Raw genomic sequence first — 22,500 nt, 5'->3', positions numbered from 1 at the left:
AATCAATTGTGATTCAATCAGAGTGCAAAACACTAAAGCACTAAAGGTGCCAAAAGAATCTTGGGGATTATCACTTTAAGATCCATCATTTCAAAAATCAATTTGAATCAAATTTGGGAATAAATTATGGAATAAGAGCAGCAGTGAAGCTCCTGAAATGTACAGTAATAACAACCAGAATGTTTAACTTTAAAAAAAATACATTTTAGGAGTTGAAATGTAGAAATTATATTTTTTTTAAATGAGAATTTCGTTTTTTTTTAACCTGGACCCCTCTCCTCACATTAATTATGATCTGACGACTCACCCAGCGATCTCCGCAGCGTTCCTGGCCGTCCTAGCGTTGTTTTGAGATCAATAGCGTCCAAGCCAGTCGTAAAATGGAGCTCCGAGGGGGCCAAGTGGCAGCCTGTCTTTCCTGCATGTAAATAGCCATTTTTATTCCCGTTTTCGCCACATATCATCATAATCTCATCCCTCAACAAGCACCAGAGTGATATTTCCCCCCGGGCTGTTTCCTGGACTCTCCCAGGGATCAAATTACCTCATTCGTGATCTCGGTCACCAAGTCTCGTCAAGTCCCGCGATACTTTCCTGCCGGCTGGCCAATGTATCGTTCCAATTTTAGTATAGCCTACTAAATTGGAACGATACAGAGAAGACTGGCGTGCGGTCGTGTATCATTCCAATTTTAGTATAGCCTACTAAATTGGAACAATACGTTGGCCAGCCGGCAGGAAAGTATCGCGGGACTTGACGAGAAAACAACGCTAGGACGGCCAGAAATGCTGCGGAGATCGCTGGGTGAGTCGTCAGATCATAATTAATGTGAGGAGAGGGGTCCAGGTTAAAAAAAAACGAAATTCTCCTTTAAGTTAAACATTCTGATTGTTATTACTGCACATTTCAGGAGCTTAACTGCTGCTCTTATTCCGTGATGTGTCTCAAATTTGATTCAAAATTTATTTTTGAAATTGTAAAGTGATAAACCACAAGATTCTTTGGCACCTTTAGTGATAAGCAGGCATTGCTGTGGTGCTTTGCACTCAATCTGGGCACTGCCCCAGCAGACACTGACACTCAATGTAGACTGTGGCTTCTTATATTTTTTTCTACCGACAAACTGCTGTTGTTGCTTCAGTACACATAAAACGCATGGCTTCCTATGCTGGAGGAGGGTTTTTGCTAGGAAAGAGGGAAACGGTTAACCTCTTTAGAATAGAAGAAGAAGAAGCTGTCATGAACTGGCTAATAGTGGCGATAGGTTGAAATGATTAGTGATAGAGAGCAGCAAATTAAAAAGTTGCAGAAAAAAAAATCCACATTCTTAAATAGGTTCACTTGGAAATTGAACCTGCCCCTAGTTACAGTGTGACAGTGGGTTCTGAAATCCAATTATGCACACTAGTAAAAAACGGATGCATTGTATTCTGTCTTTGTGGATACAAGTATTGTATTCATACAGTATTGGTCTTGTCTGGACTTTAGCATATTACAGTACATTCACTCAAACCAAAACAAAGCTCTCATATTAATATTTCAACACAGTCTCACAGAAAATTGTATAATACCAACGTTTTGGACCAACGTTGCTATTTTACAATTTCGCCTCGAAAATTGTAAAATAGTAACGTTCTGAGATTTTAGGATTAGGATTAGAGTAGGGGGAGGGGTTAGAAACAGAAAATCTCCGTAAAACACGCCCAAACCACGCCCACCGCTGTAGACACATACGTTACCATTTTACAATTTCTTAGCCGAAATTGTAAAATAGCAACGTTTGTCCACAAACGTTGCTATTTTACAATTTTTTGGGAGATCGGGTTGAATATTTACTGGACATGTAAGCTCTGTTAACTAGGGAGTGTACTTCTTTGTTAATGTTGTACTTCAGTATATTACTGTGGTGTCAGCTGACCTCTCTGGCTTAATGGGGCTCTTCCTTGGTCAGTAAAGTTTAACTGTGTTTGTCAGAGGTGACTGACTGTTATATGTCCAGAGTTTAGCTGTCCTTAAAACCTTGTCGGACACAGGCTGGGTTTCTGATTGAATAGTTTTGCTTGGTGTCCAAATGCCAATTGAAAATTGTTACTTAATAGCCTTACACTATAATGTGGTTTACAGTACTTTTGCACAGTACATCTGGATAGGGTCCTGTCTGGAAGTGCTTGTGCAGTCACACCCACTTTTATGTTAATTCACATAATAACCCATATACAGCTAAATGCCACACACACACACACACACACACACACACACACACACACACACACACACACACACACACACACACACACACACACACACACACACACACACACCACAATGTCCCCCCTGGCCCTAACTCCATTATGAATTATTCAACCAATCACACGGCTGAACAGTCTGAACTGTGTCCTCTGATTGGGTCATGTTGTGTTCACCTTAGCGGTCTCACGCTATACCTGACTGACGTCTGTCTGTATGTGAGCGTGTGTACAGTATGTGCATGGCTGTGTGCATGTTTATGTGCATCTGCTTGTGACTCTATCATACATACATACATACATACATAGTCAACACAGTCTCACAGAAAATTGTAAAATAGCAACGTTTTGGACCAACGTTGCTATGTTACAATTTCGGCTCGAAAATTGTAAAATGGTAACGTTCTGAGATCTTAGGGTTAGGGTTAGGGTAGGGGGAGGGGTTAGAAACAGAAAATCTCCGTAAACCACGCCCAAACCACGCCCACCCCTGTAGAAACGTATGTTACCATTTTACAATTTCTGAGCCGAAATTGTAACATAGCAACGTTGGTCCACAAACGTTGCTATTTTACAATTTTATTGGAGATCGGGTTGACATAGTAGATAAGGAACAGAGATAACACTAAAAGCAGTTCTAATTTCATGCACTCAGCAGGCATTCTTGACATGAAAGGACTTCAGAATTAAAATCTTTGACACAAACTTGGCCCAATAGGTGCACATTTAGTTCAGTACATTTGGCAAGGGCTTTGGTGTGTCTGTCTGCTGTACAGTACAGTGTTTGCTGGTTTTCAATCTGTCTATTCGTCTCTTTCAATCATCTGTCAGCCATTTCCACGTATTCCCAGGTCAACCCCCACTCTGTGGTCTCCTCCTTATCTTCCAGAGATGTTAGAGTCCAGTAACCTCGTAACCTTCAACGGCTTGGCCAACAGCTCGAGCTACGACACGTTCCTATTGGATGAGGAGCGAGGGAGGCTACTGGTTGGAGCCGAGGACCACATCTTCTCATTCGACCTGGTCAACATCAACAGAGACCACAAGCAGGTACAGTAGGCTGTCTAGTTCTGAGTTGCAAAGTGTTGTTTGAGCGTCTTTACCATCTCTCTCTGTTTCCCATTCTCTGATCAAATGTACTCTAACTACTAGGCATCTCGCACGCTACGCGCACTCGATTCTTAGGCTCACCTGCTGCGTGGGCTCGCCCACCCTGCAGCTGCAGGGTGCTGCATCATCAGTAATGTCACAATGGACAATTGCTCAAGTGACATCACTGATGACATCACTTCCAGTTGAGTGACATCACTTCCGGGACAAAATTGACCACATGCTCCCTTTTATATAGATAATGTTCTCTCCTCTTCTCTTCTCTTCCCTTCTCTTCTCTCTCTCCTCTCCTCTCCTCTCCTCTCCTCTTCTCTTCTCTTCTCTTCTCTTCTCTTCTCTTCTCTTCTCTCCTCTCCTCCCCCACTGCCTCTCTCGGTTCCCACTGGAGTCCATTACTCCCTCCTTCCCTCTGTCTGTCCTGGTCCAGACAGGGCTGTTCATAATTCCATTACTCCACCTGCACTAGGTTAACAGTCTTTTGATCTGATTGGGTCTGCTATCATAGACAGTTTAGACACACATAACTGACACAGACGTGCCTGCAGGCTGCAGCAAGCTGAGCAGAGGAACCAAAGTGCTGAAACATCCCTGTCCGTGTCCATGCAGAGAGAGAGAGAGAAAGTCTCACAATTATTCTTGCCCTTGGCTCCGATGTGTCTTTTTTTCCTTTCACTCCTTTATTCAGATCTTTGCGTCATTAGAAGATAAGGGCCAAAAAGCAATGATTAAGCAAATCTAATGTAATTACCCAGAGAGCAAAACTCAGCTGATCCAGAGGAAAGATAGTCTAGAAATAAAATGAGGAATGCAGAATGTGTGTGTGTGTGTGTGTGTGTGTGTGTGTGTGTGTGTGTGTGTGTGTGTGTGTGTGTGTGTGTGTGTGTGTGTGTGTGTGTGTGCGCGTGCGCGTGTGCGTGCGCGTGCGCGTGCATGTGAGTGTGTCTGTGTGTCAAAGGTATTGTATGGATGTACTGTAATACATGTGCATGTGTGTGCATACTGTACATTCTCAGTATCAGGACCTCTGTGTGGTCGCCTGCAAAAAAAGTGAGCTTAAGCCCACACCATTTTTGTGTGAATGATTATTATTCCACTACTTATAGCTCACACATGCGTGCGCACGTTCACACACACACACACACACACACACACACACACACACACACACACACACACACACACACACACACACACACACACACACACACACACACAGACACACACACACACACACATACACTCACACGCACATTCGAAATGTGTTCTTCTACTTTATGTGACACGGGGGGACACAGATGGATAGGGGTTAAGGACAGTAGACAGCCATGCATTATCTCTTCCAAACAAAGTGGAGGACAGAGCTTCACAGTGCTAACTAAGTCAAACCATATGTTCAGGAACTGAACTGTGACTTCTTAAGAAAGGGGTTCAACCTTCCAAATGCCCGCGTTTACTGTAGGCTGTGTGAAAATAGGGACACACGTACGAGCGAGATACTCAGGGCGATATTCCTACTTATTCTGACATATCCTGTCCAATTTCACATCGACACGGTACCTTTCTGAACTCAATTTGTTTCTCATCATTTTCAATTCATCCTCCACTTACACTGTGCCTACACACACCTGAACCCTTCACACACACACACACACACACACACACACACACACACACACACACACACACACACACACACACACACACACACACACACACACACACACACACACACACACACACACACACACACACACACACTGTGCCTACACACACCTGCACTCTTCTACTGCTCCACTCTCATAGCATCTCTCCTCTAGAAAAAGACCATCCCCCATTCATCACTTGTACACGCATCGCTGACAGCATGACCAGGGGTATACTGTGGTAAATGAAGAAGCTGGTAAACTGTGACACAACAGTGAAAACTATGCATACGATGCTGCTCACAGTGTGAATTTATAAATTGAACATTCCTTGTGAAAATAGTTGTGGTTTTGACAGACCCAGGCATTCTCCTTGAATGACACAAATCCTCTGATTCACTCCATTGACTCACTGTGTTCCTCTTCCCTGTAGCAACATGGACATGTCTCCTCTCCTCTGTGTTCCTCTTCCCTGTAACAACATGGACATGTCTCCTCTCCTCTGTGTTCCTCTTCCCTGTAACAACATGGACATGTCTCCTCTCCTCTGGTGTATAGTGACTTCCTCTCTGTAACAACATGGACATGTCTCCTCTCCTCTGGTGTATAGTGACTTCCTCTCTGTAACAACATGGACATGTCTCCTCTCCTCTGGTGTACAGTGACTTCCTCTCTGTAACAACATGGACATGTCTCCTCTCCTCTGGTGTACAGTGACTTCCTCTCTGTAACAACATGGACATGTCTCCTCTCCTCTGGTGTATAGTGACTTCCTCTCTGTAACAACATGGACATGTCTCCTCTCCTCTGGTGTATAGTGACTTCCTCTCTGTAACAACATGGACATGTCTCCTCTCCTCTGGTGTATAGTGACTTCCTCTCTGTAACAACATGGGCATGTCTCCTCTCCTCTGGTGTATAGTGACTTCCTCTCTGTAACAACATGGACATGTCTCCTCTCCTCTGGTGTATAGTGACTTCCTCTCTGTAACAACATGGGCATGTCTCCTCTCCTCTGGTGTATAGTGACTTCCTCTCTGTAACAACATGGACATGTCTCCTCTCCTCTGGTGTATAGTGACTTCCTCCGTGTTCCTCTTCCCTGTAACAACATGGACATGTCTCCTCTCCTCTGGTGTATAGTGACTTCCTCTCTGTAACAACATGGACATGTCTCCTCTCCTCTGGTGTACAGTGACTTCCTCTCTGTAACAACATGGACATGTCTCCTCTCCTCTGGTGTATAGTGACTTCCTCTCTGTAACAACATGGACATGTCTCCTCTCCTCTGGTGTACAGTGACTTCCTCTCTGTAACAACATGGACATGTCTCCTCTCCTCTGGTGTATAGTGACTTCCTCTCTGTAACAACATGGACATGTCTCCTCTCCTCTGGTGTATAGTGACTTCCTCTCTGTAACAACATGGGCATGTCTCCTCTCCTCTGGTGTATAGTGACTTCCTCTCTGTAACAACATGGACATGTCTCCTCTCCTCTGGTGTATAGTGACTTCCTCTCTGTAACAATATGGACATGTCTCCTCTCCTCTGGTGTATAGTGACTTCCTCTCTCATTCCAACAGATTGCGTGGCCGGCCACCCCCTCCAAGCGGGATGAATGCAAGTGGGCAGGGAAAGACCTTGCGGTAAGTTGCCTTGATGATGACATCATCATTTGATTCCTTCCATACAGCTCTTCCAACCATTACATGCAAATGTGATTGCTGCCCGCCCTGTGTTGAAAACTCTTCCTATGTAATCCCCTGCATTTTCTCTCAATATGATAACATGTTTAACAATATAGAAGGGAAGTAAGTTGTCTCCTGGATCCAGCATTCTTAGTGATTCTTAACATTTTTATATCAAGGACCCCTAATTTGGTCCACATTGGGCCCACGGACACCCATTTAATGACATTTTGTGTCTCAGATCTCAATCTGAAAATGTGTCCAGAATTCCATGACTATCTGTATTTAGGTAGAGAGATAACAGTGAAAAAATTATCCAAGCAGGCATTCTTCTACATTCTGTAATTGTTTTAACTTCTTTTCAATTAAATAATGGTGAAGTTTAACAATTCATCATTTTGCTGGGGACCCCCTAGAACTCCCTCAAGGACCCCTGGAGGTCCCCGGACCCCCGTTGGAGGAAAAAACAAATGCTGTAAATTGTCCAATATGTCTGCTCATTAGCTCTACCCACCAAATTAGGGCCAATATTAATTTTCGATACATATTAAATAATAATACACATTGTATAAATAAATGCGACAGCACCATAGAGGCAGGAAGGTACCTCAGACCTCAGATAAAAATACAGACCTCCAACCCCCCCTCCATAGGCACACACACACACACACACACACACACACACACACACACACACACACACACACACACACACACACACACACAGGTTTACAGTGTTTTGTTTGACTATGGGGTACGCAATGTGTCAGTGCCACAAGGGCAATGATGCATTACCTCCAGTGGTTATTTGTCCTCTGTGATCTACAGTCTACAGTTTTATGTTGGGAGTATGTTTGTGTGTGTATGTCTCAGTGTGTGTGTGTGTGTGTGTGTGTGTGTGTGTGTGTGTGTATGTCTCAGTGTATGTTTGTGTGTGTATGTCTCAGTGTGTGTGTGTGTGTGTGTGTGTGTGTGTGTGTGTGTATGTCTCAGTGTGTGTGTGTGTGTGTGTGTGTGTGTATGTCTCAGTGTATGTTTGTGTGTGTATGTCTCAGTGTGTGTGTGTGTGTGTGTGTGTGTGTGTGTGTGTGTGTGTGTGTGTGTGTGTGTGTGTATGTCTCAGTGTGTGTGTGTGTGTATGTCTCAGTGTGTGTGAAAGCATATTTATGGGGGAGCATGCTGTTTGAGTTCCCGTTATCTGACGCAGGGGGTTAGCTCACATGTGTGACCCTGCGCAAATTTGCCCAATGCATGTGTGCCATCCGCTTTGTGTCCGTGTGCGTGTTTATCGTAGCGTTGCTGTTTGGATAGGCCCGCTCTGCATTCTATCTGATGTTAATTTCACAGCTGGTTGAGTCTGCAGTGTAGGACAGATGAGGGGAGAGGAGGGCTGGTTGAGTGTGCAGTGTAGGACAGATGAGGGGAGACAAGGGCTGGTTGAGTCTGCAGTGTAGGACAGATGAGGGGAGAGGAGGGCTGGTTGAGTCTGCAGTGTAGGACAGATGAGGGGAGAGGAGGGCTGGTTCAGTCTGCAGTGTAGGACAGATGAGGGGAGAGGAGGGCTGGTTCAGTCTGCAGTGTAGGACAGATGAGGAGAGAGGAGGGTTGGTTCAGTCTGCAGTGTAGGACAGATGAGGAGAGAGGAGGGTTGGTTCAGTCTGCAGTGTAGGACAGATGAGGAGAGAGGAGGGTTGGTTCAGTCTGCAGTGTAGGACAGATGAGGGGAGAGGAGGGCTGGTTGAGTCTGCAGTGTAGGACAGATGAGGGGAGAGGAGGGCTGGTTCAGTCTGCAGTGTAGGACAGATGAGGAGAGAGGAGGGTTGGTTCAGTCTGCAGTGTAGGACAGATGAGGGGAGAGGAGGGCTGGTTGAGTCTGCAGTGTAGGACAGATGAGGGGAGAGGAGGGCTGGTTGAGTCTGCAGTGTAGGACAGATGAGGGGAGAGGAGGGCTGGTTCAGTCTGCAGTGTAGGACAGATGAGGGGAGAGGAGGGCTGGTTGAGTCTGCAGTGTAGGACAGATGAGGGGAGAGGAGGGCTGGTTGAGTCTGCAGTGTAGGACAGATGAGGGGAGAGGAGGGCTGGTTCAGTCTGCAGTGTAGGACAGATGAGGGGAGAGGAGGGCTGGTTGAGTCTGCAGTGTAGGACAGATGAGGGGAGAGGAGGGCTGGTTGAGTGTGCAGTGTAGGACAGATGAGGGGAGAGGAGGGCTGGTTCAGTCTGCAGTGTAGGACAGATGAGGGGAGAGGAGGGTTTAGGATTATCCACAATTACATAGTCCGCTCACTACATCGCAGAGGTTCCACCGGGCTGTGACTCACTGCCACCTTTTTGCGTTTCACACACATTCACAAGCACACGAGCAGCGCTACACGCTGAAACACTGGCTCCCTCGCGCTGTGGAAAGGCACACGGAACACAATGATGAGGTATTTGCGTGCTGTGAAAATGTTTACCCTTGAAAATGAGGCGGTGAGAGGCGAGGCGGAGCACGAACAGGCCTTGATTAGGACATTACCGAAGCATCCAGAGCTCCCAAAGAAACGCAAATCTCTCCAAACCGCACTTTACGGCCGCAGAACAAATGTAACAGCTGCCCGCTCCAAAAAATGCTTGATGGCTGTATCATTCTCCTTGGCACGATGGGTGTGTAACATGACTCAGATTGTTGCATTTTCAAGATTCAGTGTTCAAAATGATTGAGAGAGCAGTGTGTGGATTTAGATTCAGTATGACTGAGAGAGCACTGTGTGGATTTGGATTCGTGTGAAGTCCCTAAATGAGTCTTGTCCCCGTGCCCTGATGTAATTTCCTGCGATTTGTCCAGCTATCACATATATCAAAGAGGGAATAATAAGGCCAAGGTTCTACATTTCCAACACTTTTTTCCGCATTCAATTACAGACCTCAGTATAAACTCAAAAATCACTCAACTCATCTAAATATATACAAACCGACATACAAATCTGTCCACCCATTTCCCCCCATGGAAAGTCATCAGTTATACCCAGTCCAAAGAGAGTCATTAATTTGATCGAATAATGACTCCTTTATCCTCTGTGGGCGTAGCGGTTTTCACATAATAACATGGTTTGTGATCAGAGAAGCCATTTTTCACCTGGGGGTGAGACAGCGCAGCATGTTGGAGTGACTTGCACAACTAGCGTCTGTCAGTGTTTAGGTGCGACCTACCTACCACATAGCTAATGTGTCTAACATAAAGACTGCCATGTAACAGGCTTGACATTATGGGGGATTAATGTGAGTGGGTGAAATGCACATAATAAGAGTGTGAGAATGATGTAGGGGGACGTTTGCTTGCACTCACGCTCCTCCAACGGTAGGAAACACACAGGGTAAAGTCATTAAGTTGCACACACAGCGATACATCAGCTCACACGCAGACTTTCAGGGTTGAGGTTACTTCAGCTGAGGTTCACATCAGCCACTAGACATCATGCAGTGAGTTTGTTCTTCCTCTTTGAACCCGCTGATGATAGTAATAACTAGAGCCTGACTGATGTATCGCTCAACCAATATTATCGGCCGATATTAGGGGTGTCAAAAATAATCGATTATAAGATGCATCGTGATGCGGACGTGCATGATTCTGCATCGATTCACAAATGTCAAAAATCGATTATTAAAACAATTAATTAAAATTAAATAATCAAATAAAATATAATGGAAGTACATGCAGTTGTTTATTTTAATTATGGATCATAATACAATGCAATTCCAAATGCACTTTTATTTTAAAAGTAGCCACACATTGAGAAAAAAGAAAGTGAGAAAAAATAAATCATGTATTGGGGAAAAAAAGTGATGCATCGATTTAAGATGCATCGAGATGCATCGATAATCGTAATCGAATCAAATCGTAGCCCTCTGAATTGTAATCGAATCGAATCGTGAGGCCAGTGAAGATTCACAGCCCTAGCCGATATGTTGTCCGATATGTGCCGATATTCTTTTTTTTTTTTTTTTTTACTTATATAGGCAGCATCTTATGTATATTTTATCCGTTTCCTTAATTCAAGTTAGATATATTTGTTCTATTTATGTTGTTTTATTCATAGTTATTTATAATTATTTATAATTTGTTAAATGCCCAGTGAAGTTTACTGTTTCAATCCACTGAATGCACTGTCATTTTTGACAATAAAGTTTATTGTTAAACTGTGAAATATCCTGCCTCCATTACATATCTTTATCACACATATTTGACATCATTGCAACAACAACAACAATAACAACAACAACAACAACAACAACAAATTGTGGCGTGAAGCCACTTAATTAAAGGCTTTTTTTAAATTCTGCAAACAGTGTGCCTTGGTAGTTTTTTGGTTCTGACTCTTCACCAAGTTGAATTTACTATTACGTCAACCATCTTTGTTTCTAACAAATTGTGTTTGTTTATTTATGTACGTACAGTATGTATATAAAGAATATCGGCCAATATATCTATATCAAAAAAAAAAAAATACTCCCTAATATCAGAATCGATATTGGCCCCAAAAATCCAGTTTTGGTCGGTCCTAGATCGTCCTATGGCTGAACTGTGTGAACTTGCTGGGACAGCGGGTTAATGATAGGTGGAAGGGTTGAATGCTTGAACGCAGCTCGGTCAGTTAGAAAGAACCTACTAGCATGTCACAGCATGATGTGATGGATGTCTAAACTGACGTTTAATTACCAAGATTGTCTCAGATTTAATCCCAAACAGACTGCTGAAGAAGAACGAAAGATCATTTTCAATTAGTTGCCTTTTTGAAAGGCCGAAAATTAGAGGAAAAGAAACACTGTGTGATCCTGGTGTTGATTTTGGGTTTAAATGGAAAATGTCGTCACCCCCACCCTGAGTGACCCGCCATATCCATTTCCTTCTCACATGAGGGACATTGTCGAGGCATCAAAACCAAAATGTTCGTGAGATTTAAGGTTCTGCAGACAGGACACGCACACCTATTATTGATACAGATGGTTCGTCTTTATTTTCTTACTGACTAAAGAGATATACATGTGTGAGAGGGAGGACGAAAGAGGGAGATTCTTTGTGTGCGTGCATCTGTTAGTGTGCGTGTGTGTGTGTGTGTGTGTGTGTGCGCGTGCGTGCGTGCGTGCGTGGGTGTGTGTGTGTGTGTGTGTGTGTATGTGTGTGCGTGTGCATGCGTGCATGCATGTGATGTGTGTGCATGCATGCGTGCTCTTATTTGTTAGGTGGATATTCAGTGTGTATTTATAATTAAACAAGCCCCAGTCTAATCTCTTAAACACATGGGCCTGCATCAGGCTGTTACTAACCACCCTAGATGAACCAATCCTGTTCATTAGCACTGTAATAAACAGTCTGGCAGCACTGGGACTATCAACATGTGCCAGTGATCCAACCCAAATACCTTCCAAATCCAAACATACGGATGATTACAGCTCTGAGGTGGATTTGCCTGATTCGACTTACAGGTGGGATTTCCTTGAACGTGACTCAATTTCATAAGTCATTTGCAAGCCAACTGGAAAGTCCCTGCTCTTCGATGGAATTTCCTCAGAGCTTGTCCCTATTAAAAACGTTTTACATCTTATTAAAGGATCAAACTTAATTTAAACTATATGGTTTTGGAGGAGTGAGTGAATGGTTTTGGGATCATTGCTAACATTTGCAAGCTATTTCATAAAGGACTATACGTTTTGATATACTAAACTTGCGGTGGATTGTACAGTTGTTCTGTGTGATTATTACCTACTGTAAATGCAGACATACACTGCATACAGTACATTTATTAAAGTGTCTGTGTGGTGCTGTATGTCTTAATGAAAAGAGTATTTTTGAAGTTCCTTGTCTCTCTTTGATCTCTTTTCCAGAAGGAGTGTTCTAACTTCATCCGTGTCCTCCAGCCGTACAACCACACCCACCTGTACATCTGTGGCACGGGGGCTTTCCACCCCATCTGTGCCTTTTTGGAAATGGGCAAGAGGGCAGAGGTAAGCCATGGTCACGTCACACAGGATGCTGCTTTAAACATCTTCCATTAGTGTCATATCGTTGTACTGTGTGGAAGGGAGGCATCGCAGCGCTAGATTCCCTGCCTACCAACACAAGGGGTGCGGGTTCGAGCCCCCGTCATCTCTGGCTTGGTCGGCCGTTCATACAGGCACAATTGGCCGTGTATGTGGGTGGGAAGCCGGATTAAGGGTAGGAGTCTTGGTCGCTGCACTAGTGCTTCCTCTGGTCCGTTGGGGCACCTGTTTGGGGGGCAAGACCTCGGGGGAATAGAGTGATCCCACACGCTACGTCCTGACAATGAAACTCCTCGCTGCCAGGTGAGAAGAAGCGGCTGTCGACTGCACATGTATTGGAGGAAGCATGTGCTAGACTACAACTCTCCCCAGATCGGCAGAGGGGGTGGAGCAACGACTGGATCATCAATGTATGTGGAACATAGTGTAATTCTGATGGGAATCCATCAATTTCTCGTGAAAGTCACACAAGGCTGCAGAAATATGTGATAAATAATAACAACAGCAAGAACATTTTGTCCAATATTAGTTTCCCTTAAAAAAGAATCCTACACTGCAACATCAATGTTGTCAGTACAGTCAATGTCAGTCAATGTACATTGACTGTACTGTGCATGTGTGCATTCCTTTGTGAACACTCTCAAACACATGCTGACGCACACACACACACACACACACACACACACACACACACACACACACACAAGAGGTCTTCTCCTCTTTCTGTCAAGCGCAGCAGTATCCGTTCCCTTCATTGATTGTTATCTTCTCATCAGTGTTTGCTTGTGTGCCGAGCTCTGTCATTACACGGGCCCACATCAGTCGTTGCAAATGAAACAAGCTCTCCCTTACATGAAGGTTGAATCAGTCATCTTGATGAAGGTCTACAGGTTAATCAATGTAGCAGCATGGCTTCAGCACTCCAACAATGGGGAGGGGGATGATTGTGTGCACCATGCTGGTTTGCAGCGTAGGCTGCCCTGCATGTGTTCGCTGGACTTTCAAATGCTGTTGTCACTCATTGATGGGAGTGAATTAGGGCTTTGTTTCACAGCCACTCTTAATATATTCAAAGCCTCCAGTGGTGATCTGTCTATGTATTTATTTTTAAAAAATCCGGTACTTGGCCAATTCCCCCCTGCTCAGCTGTCCCGGCCGTTACTCCACCAGAGTTGTAGACTAGCACATGCTTCCTCTGATACATGTGCAGTCGCCAGCTGCTTCTTTTCACCTGACAGCGAGGGGTTTCACCGGCAGGACGTAGCGCGTGGGAGGATCACGCTATTCCCCCCAGTTCCCCTCCCCCGTGACCAGGCGACCAAAGGAGGCACTAGTGCAGCAACCAGGACACATACCCTTAATCCAGCTTCCCACCCGCAGACATGGCTAATTGTGCCTGTATTGTACCAGAGATGCTCACAAGTCATTTGTTGCAAGTTCAAGTCAAGTCCCACGTCTCTTTAGATGAGCGTTCCATCATCTACTGGATGATTCAGTTACCCCACCATTTTTATAAAAGTCAACTTTCACTTTACCAGGTGACTGACATCCGGGTGCCTGTTAAAATTTGATGTGGTCGATCCAGCATCCTGTATTTTGATACAGCAGACGTGGCATTTAGTGATTCCTTTGTTTGGGCCTTATGTGAAGTTATTACAGCCAAAGGTTTCCAAATGGCACAGCAGCTGCAGGTGTGCCATGGTGTATTGCTGCAGCTTACAGTCATCTGTAGCTGCGCACACCAGGATGAGTAAGGTTACGCATGATAATGAGGGAGGGAATGACATTCAGCTCGTCAGACATTTCATTCATGTTAATGCGCCAAAATAAAAAAATTCAATAAAGATTGCGAGTCCCAAATCTCGAGTGCGAGTGTAGTCTCAAGTCTTTTGATGACGAGTCTCAAGTCAAGTCTCAAGTCACTGTGTGTGCGACTTAAGTGCGACTTGAGTCCAAGTCTCAGGTCCCAAGTCCCCATCTCTGATGGACGCCCGACCAAGCCGGAGGCAACACGGGAAACACCAAACCTGCGACCCTTGTGTCGCTATGGGAATCTACCGCTGCACTACCCGGACGCCCTCTTCCCCATTCTTTCTGTCTGCACAGCTGCAGTCACTATTGATGATTGGTAACCAAAGCAGAACTAAGCTCAGCTGGGTTAGATGGAGCCATGTAAATACATCTTTGTGTATTATTGCTCATGTTCGGTTGTGGTGCATCTCACCAAGCATCTAGTGTGCTATAAAGAGAATATGGGGTAAGTTGAGACACGGTCTATAAATGTACTTTTAGCATGGCTCAATTAGGCTTCCAATGGCCTCGTTTTGAACTTCGACCCTTTCCACCCCAGGACAACATCTTTCGACTGGCATCACATTTCGAGAATGGCCGCGGGAAAAGCCCCTATGACCCCAAGATGCTCTCAGCCTCACTCCTGCTTGGTGAGTTTGATCTCTGTTGTCATTGGTGCCAGGAAGTAGACATTTCATTTGTTACTAACTCTACCTTTGGTTTGGCAGATGGAGAGCTGTACTCTGGCACATCTGCTGACTTCATGGGAAGGGACTTTGCTATCTTCCGTACCCTGGGAGATCATCATCCAATCAGGACGGAGCAGCATGATTCAAGATGGCTGAATGGTAAATAATAATAATAATAATAATAATAATAATAATAATAATAATAATAATAATAACAATGATACTAATAATATTAATAATAATGGTCTGATAATAACAACAACAACAACAACAACAATAATAATAATAACAATAATGGTATGATAATAACAACAACAATAATAACAACAATAATAATAATAATAATAATAATAATAATAATAATAATAATACTAATACTAATAATAATAATACTAATAATAATAATGATATGATAATAACAACAACAATAATATTAATAACAATGATGATGATGATGATATTATTATTAATAACAACAACAACAACAACAACAACAATAATAATCATAATCATCATCATAATAGATAATAAGGTTTTGGCTATGTTCAGCCTGGGCAAGTGTAAGTTTATAGAAAGTATGATGATGGTGGGAAACTAGACTTTGTAGAAATCGTCATTCTCCCTTCCTAAATACATTCTCCTGATGAAACATGATAGGTATGATTTTTTTTTCTTTGCAGTGAACCGCTGTGATTCGCCATTTTGGGGGGGAGAAAGAACACCATTGAGCTATTCAATAGACTTTGAAGCATTAGGTCTTTTAAAACCTTTCACGAGCCTCGACCCTCCAATCATCTCCATTCATATGCAGACATCGATATCAGAGCCCCATTCACAAAGTCGCTGGATTTGCCTGTGCTAGTAAGATTAGTGCAGCAGTGCACTGTCCAGCCTGTCTGGCTATCTGTCGGCACCGTGCACGACTTAGGCAGCCACAAAAGGTCAGTTTGAACCTTTCCCCCAAGCTGGGCCATCATTTCCCCCTCTTTCCCACACAACTAATCCGCTCTCAGCTGTTTTCCTGTGGCGGAGTCAAATTCCTCAGCCCACCCCCCCCCCCCCCCTCCCCCCAATAAGCACACTCAAAACACACAAACACTGCTCTCTGCAGTGCTGATTGCTGTGACATATTCATAAAGAGCTATAGCGAAAAGGTATTGTGCCCACGTTAATCCTCGTCTATCCATTCACCCTGTTCAAATCAATACGCCAGGGACTGCATCCATTCGCCCCGGCAAAATCCCACTGTTCCTCCACAAAGGAGGGATTGTAATTGCATGGATTACCGGGATGGGGCTATTCTATTGAGCCTTTATCAACACGGTTACATGGTACTCAAATGTAACAAGAGAGAAAGTTGGGAATGAATCCTTAATAGCTGTTGATTCTAAAATGAATCTGCACTTCAAAGGGATTTAGGCTTAAACCCTGGCTTTCCTAGACTCCATTCATTCCACTTATTTACACACTTCTCCATCTTTTCACACTTGCTGGTATTGAAGCTGGATTAAATCTCCATTGAATGACGTGGCCTCTTGCTCACAATTAAATGTCATGAATTGTATGACCTCAATGGCGGCGGCGTGTGTGTTTTGCGTGTACGCGAGCGCATGCAGGCGTTGAATTGATGAATGTCCATATTGAATGGCACACACACAGGTATGAAGTGTGTGTGTGTGGCACACATGATTCATAGCGACGGTCTCGCACCCACACAGCGCTTATAAATCTGCTTCCCACTTTGGCCACACTCGCCCTCTTCACAGCTACTCTATAGCCTAGCAAAGGGCCATAGAGGCGTAACATGGCACTGCTTGTCTCTCTCGCTGGCTCTTAGACACGGGCTCGTTTTACGCCTGACGACGCCTCGGTGACTGCGAGCGCTTTTCCTCAGCCCCCCTCAGGCCGCGGAGATCCAAGCCTATAAGGTCCCGCCGTCCGGCTCACTCGTTTAGTTTTGATTTCCTCTCGCGCCCGGAGCCCAGATAGATTTATTCAAGTATTAGCCAGTAGAATGGGAGCCATGTGTGTTTGTGAGGATGTGGGCTGGAGACGGGGGTTATGTGGGATTTGGACTTGGAGCGCTTGGTTGGGGTAAAGTGAGATACTGTAACACCAGGGTGTCAAGTGCATAGCTGCTATTACCGGGCCGTGACTGGACAATATCACGCTGGATTGTTGTCTGAGGTGTAAAATAGATGATTCTCATTGGGACATTGGTTGGGTTGTAAAATCGTGTATGTGTCAGTCTTTTTCTGAATGTGTATGCATAAATTATTCCGGCATGTTTTAATAAGTCATGTACTGTATATTAAACTGTACAGTATCTATAGTGTATGTATGCAATGTTTCTCAGTTTTATAATTTGTTTCTGTCTACGTGCTGTATGTGTGTGTGTGTGTGTGTGTGTGTGTGTGTGTGTGTGTGTGTGTGTGTGTGTGTGTGTGTGTATGTGTGTGTGTGCATGTCTGCCCTCTAGACCCCAGGTTCGTGGGCGTAAACCTAATCCCAGAGAGTGACAACCCCGAAGACGACAAGATCTTCCTGTTTTTCAAAGAGAACGCCATGGACGGGGAGCACACTGGCAAGGCCACCATCGCCAGGATAGGACAACTGTGTAAGGTAACAACACACACACACACACACACACACACACACACACACACACACACACACACACACACACACACACACACACACACCACAATCTAACATACATCCTGAAGCGAAAGTATTTGAATGGTCAGATCCCATGTGACCAATGTCCCTATCACATTTTACTCTCCAGTTGGAAATGTCGGTGTATTCTGAATCATTCTCATTTCTCACACATTCTCTTACTCCATGTGTGTGTGTGTGTGTGTGTGTGTGTGTGTGTGTGTGTGTGTGTGTGTGTGTGTGTGTGTGTGTGTGTGTGTGTGTGTGTGTGTGTGTGTGTGTGTGTCATGCAGAATGACATGGGAGGTCACAGGAGTCTGGTGAACAAATGGACCACCTTCCTGAAGGCCCGGCTAATGTGCTCAGTGCCGGGGGCCAACGGCATTGACACACACTTTGACGAGCTGCGTAAGTCTTGATGTTTGTGCGTGACACAGTTGATGTTTGTGCGTGACACAGTTGATGTTTGTGCGTGACACAGTTGATGTTTGTGCGTGACACAGTCACATTCTCTTTCAAATGCTCGGCTGTTGAAAGATCCCACAAGTTGACCCGTTGATGTCGGTTGTCTTTTCAGAGGATGTGTTTCTCATGAGCTCCAAGGATCCAAAGAATCCGGTCATCTACGCTGTTTTCACCACATCCAGGTACCTTCATCAAAGAGTGTAGAAGGCAAGAGATGAATCTCTGGTGCTTTTTTGACAACAGCGCTGCCGCCATTTTGGCCAGAAGACGCCTCCTAAGGGGATAACAGCACAGAACCATGACAGCCAAACAGAGGCAGAGTAGAGCGAGTGTTGCCAAGAACTGTCGTGCTTCCCATGATGCAATGGAACAACCGATTAGCCTTCAGTTCTTATCAATGTAAGTTCTTTGCCTTCATTAGGAGCTCCAAATGTGCATCGAGGGCTCCAATTCTCAAATAGCACGCAGCACATGGACAGATGCTGCTAGTATCATATCAGATCTGTTTTGTTGTTTTGTTGCTAGGAGATCAGAAGCTGATATATTCAACGGGCAACCGTCCTGGACAAGTTATTTCCTCTATATGAAAAACACACATGCTCCTTATTTCCCTTCATGGATCCCTTCTTTTCTTGTTCTTTATCCCATCCCTCTATCCGTAATTTCCTAACCATTCGCAATGACTCGGAAAGGAGTCGAGCGTCCAGGCGCGCCCCGGCAAATTCCCAGACAGCGATCCCCCGTGCCGTAATCCACTTACAGGTGTCTTACGGTCGCTTTCCCCCGTCTGGAACCCCACCGGCCGAGTCTGGAACCCCCCCGCCCGAGTCTCGCCCATCAGATTGGAGATTGCTTTTAGCCAATTCCCCACTACCTGTCCCCGTTTCCATTGAAACCTTGGCAGAGGCTTAGAGGGAAATCAGATTACAGAATAGGAGGGAGCGTTGGGGGGAACATGATCTTCGCTCAGGAGGAACGCGCGCCTCTCCCCTGGCCGCTGCCCCATCCTCGGATTCGGGGTGGGGGGGGTTCTATTGAAGCGTATGGCGAGGTGAAGGCATGGGGCGAGGCAGATAAGTGAGCTGAAACGGCACAGATGGGGGCAATTATGGTGATGATGATGCATTTGCATTGGGGGGGGTGGGGGAGGGTGGGGGACTTTGTGTCCGCTAGTCGTCTCTGCGCCGCTTTGAAAGGAGGACAAACACTTCACCATCAATCAGCGCTAATGATAAGACAGGCTGAATAGGACGACGGCGCGAGCAGACGCACAGCGGCAGCCGCCTCACGTCGCGTCGCCGGGCCTGTATGGGTTTTCTCAGCTTTCTGGAACGCATTCAAATGCACTCACCTGCGTGCCCGCACATACACACGCTGTACGTACACACACACACTGCTCATACACACTCATGCACGCGCACATACACACGCTGTACATACACACACACACTGCTCATACACACTCATGCACGCGCACATACACACGCTGTACATACACACACACACTGCTCATACACACTCATCCATGCGCACATACACACGCTGTACGTACACACACACACACACACTGCTCATACACACTCATGCACACGCACATGCACGCTTGAAAATTCAATTATGGGGCTTTGAGGAATTAGAGTGGTTTAATTGGTTTTCTAAGTGGCCGGTTTTCAGAGATGAATAGAGTGCGGATTCAGAGGGACCGGCTTTTAATATTGCCGCTTAATGAGCCACATAGAAGCTGCCACTGACAGATCAATGTTTGATTGTGCCCCTGTTTGTGTGTGTGTGTGTGTCTGTCTGTGTGTGTGTGTGTGTGTGTGTGTGTGTGTGTGTGTGTGTGTGTGTGTGTGTGTGTGTGTGTGTGTGTGTGTGTGTGTGTGTGTGTGTGTGCGTGTGCGTGTGCGTGCGCGCATGCGTGTGTATGTGTGTGTGTGTGTGTGTTGCATGTATGTGAGTGCATGTGGGCGCATGTGTGTGTGTGAGATAGGGTTGACTGAATGCGTGTCTGTCTGCCTCTCCCGCTCTCCTCCTCTCTCTCTCAAAGTGTGTGTATCAGCAGAAGCACATGTCTGCCCTTCTCCCCAGGCTTAGACATTGGAGTGTCTTTTTATGCCCCTGCGGTTAATTGAATTTCTCTGTAATTAACATTTACAAATGCTAATCCATTCATCTTCCGTGCTTTGGTGACTACTTGGTTGGTTGTTTGTATGCCATACGCATCACTACTTACTGTGATACAACTTCCCTTTGCAGTCAGTAAGACAAAGGACGTCCCTACTCAATGTTCATCTGTTACTGAAGCGTTCAATTTTGTGTCCAAAATGTAGAAAGTGACAAATTACACAAGCGTCTTTGATGGACTTCAGGAAATAATTTTTGACATTGCAATTTACAGCAGATAATCAATAGTGTTTAAAGGATTATCCATTCCCACGCTTTTTTCCAAAATGGATACGCAGTACAGCATTTTGGAACAGAAGTTTTGATACATTTTCCAGAAGTGAAAAGTCTTCATCCAATTCAATTTCAAAAGCATTATATGATTTGGTACTTGTGATGCTCAAAGATTGCAGTCGGCCAGGTCACTTTGTCACAATCTCCACGCACACGCAGATTCTTATTGAATTTGTGGAATATATATCTTGGAATATTCTTTTGGAACGCCCACATTCTTCACTTGAATGAGTCATGGCCCAGATTGCTGTATTTTGGCTGACCCTGGGACATAACACAGTTTGAAAAGTAAATCCCCATCAGTTCCTTTTTGCGTGATTGATTGACCTTGCCTGGTTTGGACCTCGCCTGGCCAGTGAGTGTAAAACCCATCCATCTGGCTCTCCAAGCGGGCTCAAGCGAACGCTCACAAAATATTGGGAGCGGTTTCAAATAATAATATGCTCTGAACCAGGTCTCCTGTTTTGTTGGTGCTGTGCCCAAATTCCTGTCCGTTCTCAGGAGGCTGGAAGCAATCAGAGAGAAGTTCCAATCTGTCATCCCATAGTTAACTGATGACAAGCGCTCTCCCTTCTGTGTTCCGTGTGCCGGAGAGTCATTTTGTTGTCTTTCTACAGTATTTCACAAGTGCCTAATCCCTGTCTTGTGACCCATCACTTATGAATTCTCTCTGTCTTCTTTCTTATTATTCTGTCCTTCACCAACTCCTCCCTCCATCCCTCCCTCCCTCTCACCCTCTTCCTCCCCTTCTCCATTTCCCACTGCTGCCTCTCCCTCTGCAGTAACATCTTTAAAGGCTCAGCAGTGTGTATGTACAACATGGCAGACATCAGGAGGGTCTTCCTGGGTCCTTACGCTCACAGAGATGGACCCAACTACCAGTGGGTGCCCTTCCAAGGGAGGGTGCCCTACCCCCGGCCTGGAACTGTGAGTCTCCGCTCTCCATAAGTAGGGATGCACTGATGTGAAAATGTTGGGTAATACCAATAACCGATATTAACATTGCTGTTATGGCCGATAACCGATATTTACCGATGTCGATATTATCTGTATAAAATTTATGGTAATAAAATGTTGTATATATACTATAAAACACATGTGAATTTGGTAAAGTAATGTCTTTCTTTATTTCCAAAACATTTGGAAAAGCCCATAATCCATAGATTTATCACATTGTTTCCTCTCAATATGAAAATGTTTATGGATACCGATAACCAATATTACTGTAACATTGCTATTTTGTTCATCGTACCAATGCCGATGTATTAAAAAATGACTAACATCGGCCGATACCGATACGATTGCCGATAATATATCGTGCATCCCTATCGATAAGCAATTCGTTGGCCACCAATGTGGAACAGTTCTGAGCATAGAAAGTTGTCATTCTCAAATGTAATCATATGCAATTCGGTCTCAGTGCCCCAGTAAGACGTTCGGAGGTTTCGACTCCACCAAGGATCTTCCCGATGATGTCATCACCTTCGCCAGGGGCCACCCGGCCATGTACAACCCAGTGCACCCCATGGGTGGCCGTCCCATCGTGGTGCGGACAGATGTGGACTACCAGTTCTCCCAGCTGGTGGTGGACAGAGTGGAGGCAGAGGACGGACAGTATGATGTCATGTTCATCGGCACAGGTACACAGCTTCACACATGACATCACACAGTGCATCAGCACTTTGTAACATGCCAGGCTCTACACTGTAGATTTCATAATAGTTTGTAGTCATAA

At 44.9% G+C, this 22,500-nt stretch overlaps 1 protein-coding gene across 2 annotated transcripts in view; it reads left to right on the top strand.

Moving 5' to 3' along the window:
* sema3aa (sema domain, immunoglobulin domain (Ig), short basic domain, secreted, (semaphorin) 3Aa) overlaps positions 1-22,500 on the top strand; it is a gene marked incomplete at its 5' end in the record, with an annotated part of 51,869 nt that overhangs the window by 20,396 nt on the left and 8,973 nt on the right. Inside the window, 10 exons of one of the 2 annotated variants that reach the window (XM_083654392.1) lie at positions 3,136-3,296; positions 6,583-6,645; positions 12,550-12,669; positions 15,056-15,146; positions 15,225-15,344; positions 17,665-17,807; positions 18,137-18,251; positions 18,421-18,490; positions 21,548-21,692; positions 22,186-22,405. In XM_083654392.1, coding sequence (XP_083510518.1) covers positions 3,136-3,296; positions 6,583-6,645; positions 12,550-12,669; positions 15,056-15,146; positions 15,225-15,344; positions 17,665-17,807; positions 18,137-18,251; positions 18,421-18,490; positions 21,548-21,692; positions 22,186-22,405 — 1,248 coding nt within the window. The remainder of the gene's footprint in view (positions 1-3,135; positions 3,297-6,582; positions 6,646-12,549; positions 12,670-15,055; positions 15,147-15,224; positions 15,345-17,664; positions 17,808-18,136; positions 18,252-18,420; positions 18,491-21,547; positions 21,693-22,185; positions 22,406-22,500) is intronic. The other variant, XM_083654393.1, reaches the window with a different exon arrangement.

This window comes from Poromitra crassiceps (genome assembly GCF_964638095.1).
Source record: "Poromitra crassiceps genome assembly, chromosome: 2".
NCBI lineage: Eukaryota > Metazoa > Chordata > Actinopteri > Beryciformes > Melamphaidae > Poromitra > Poromitra crassiceps.
Note: the sequence above shows the minus strand (reverse complement) of the source record. Positions and strands in the feature narration are given on the sequence as shown.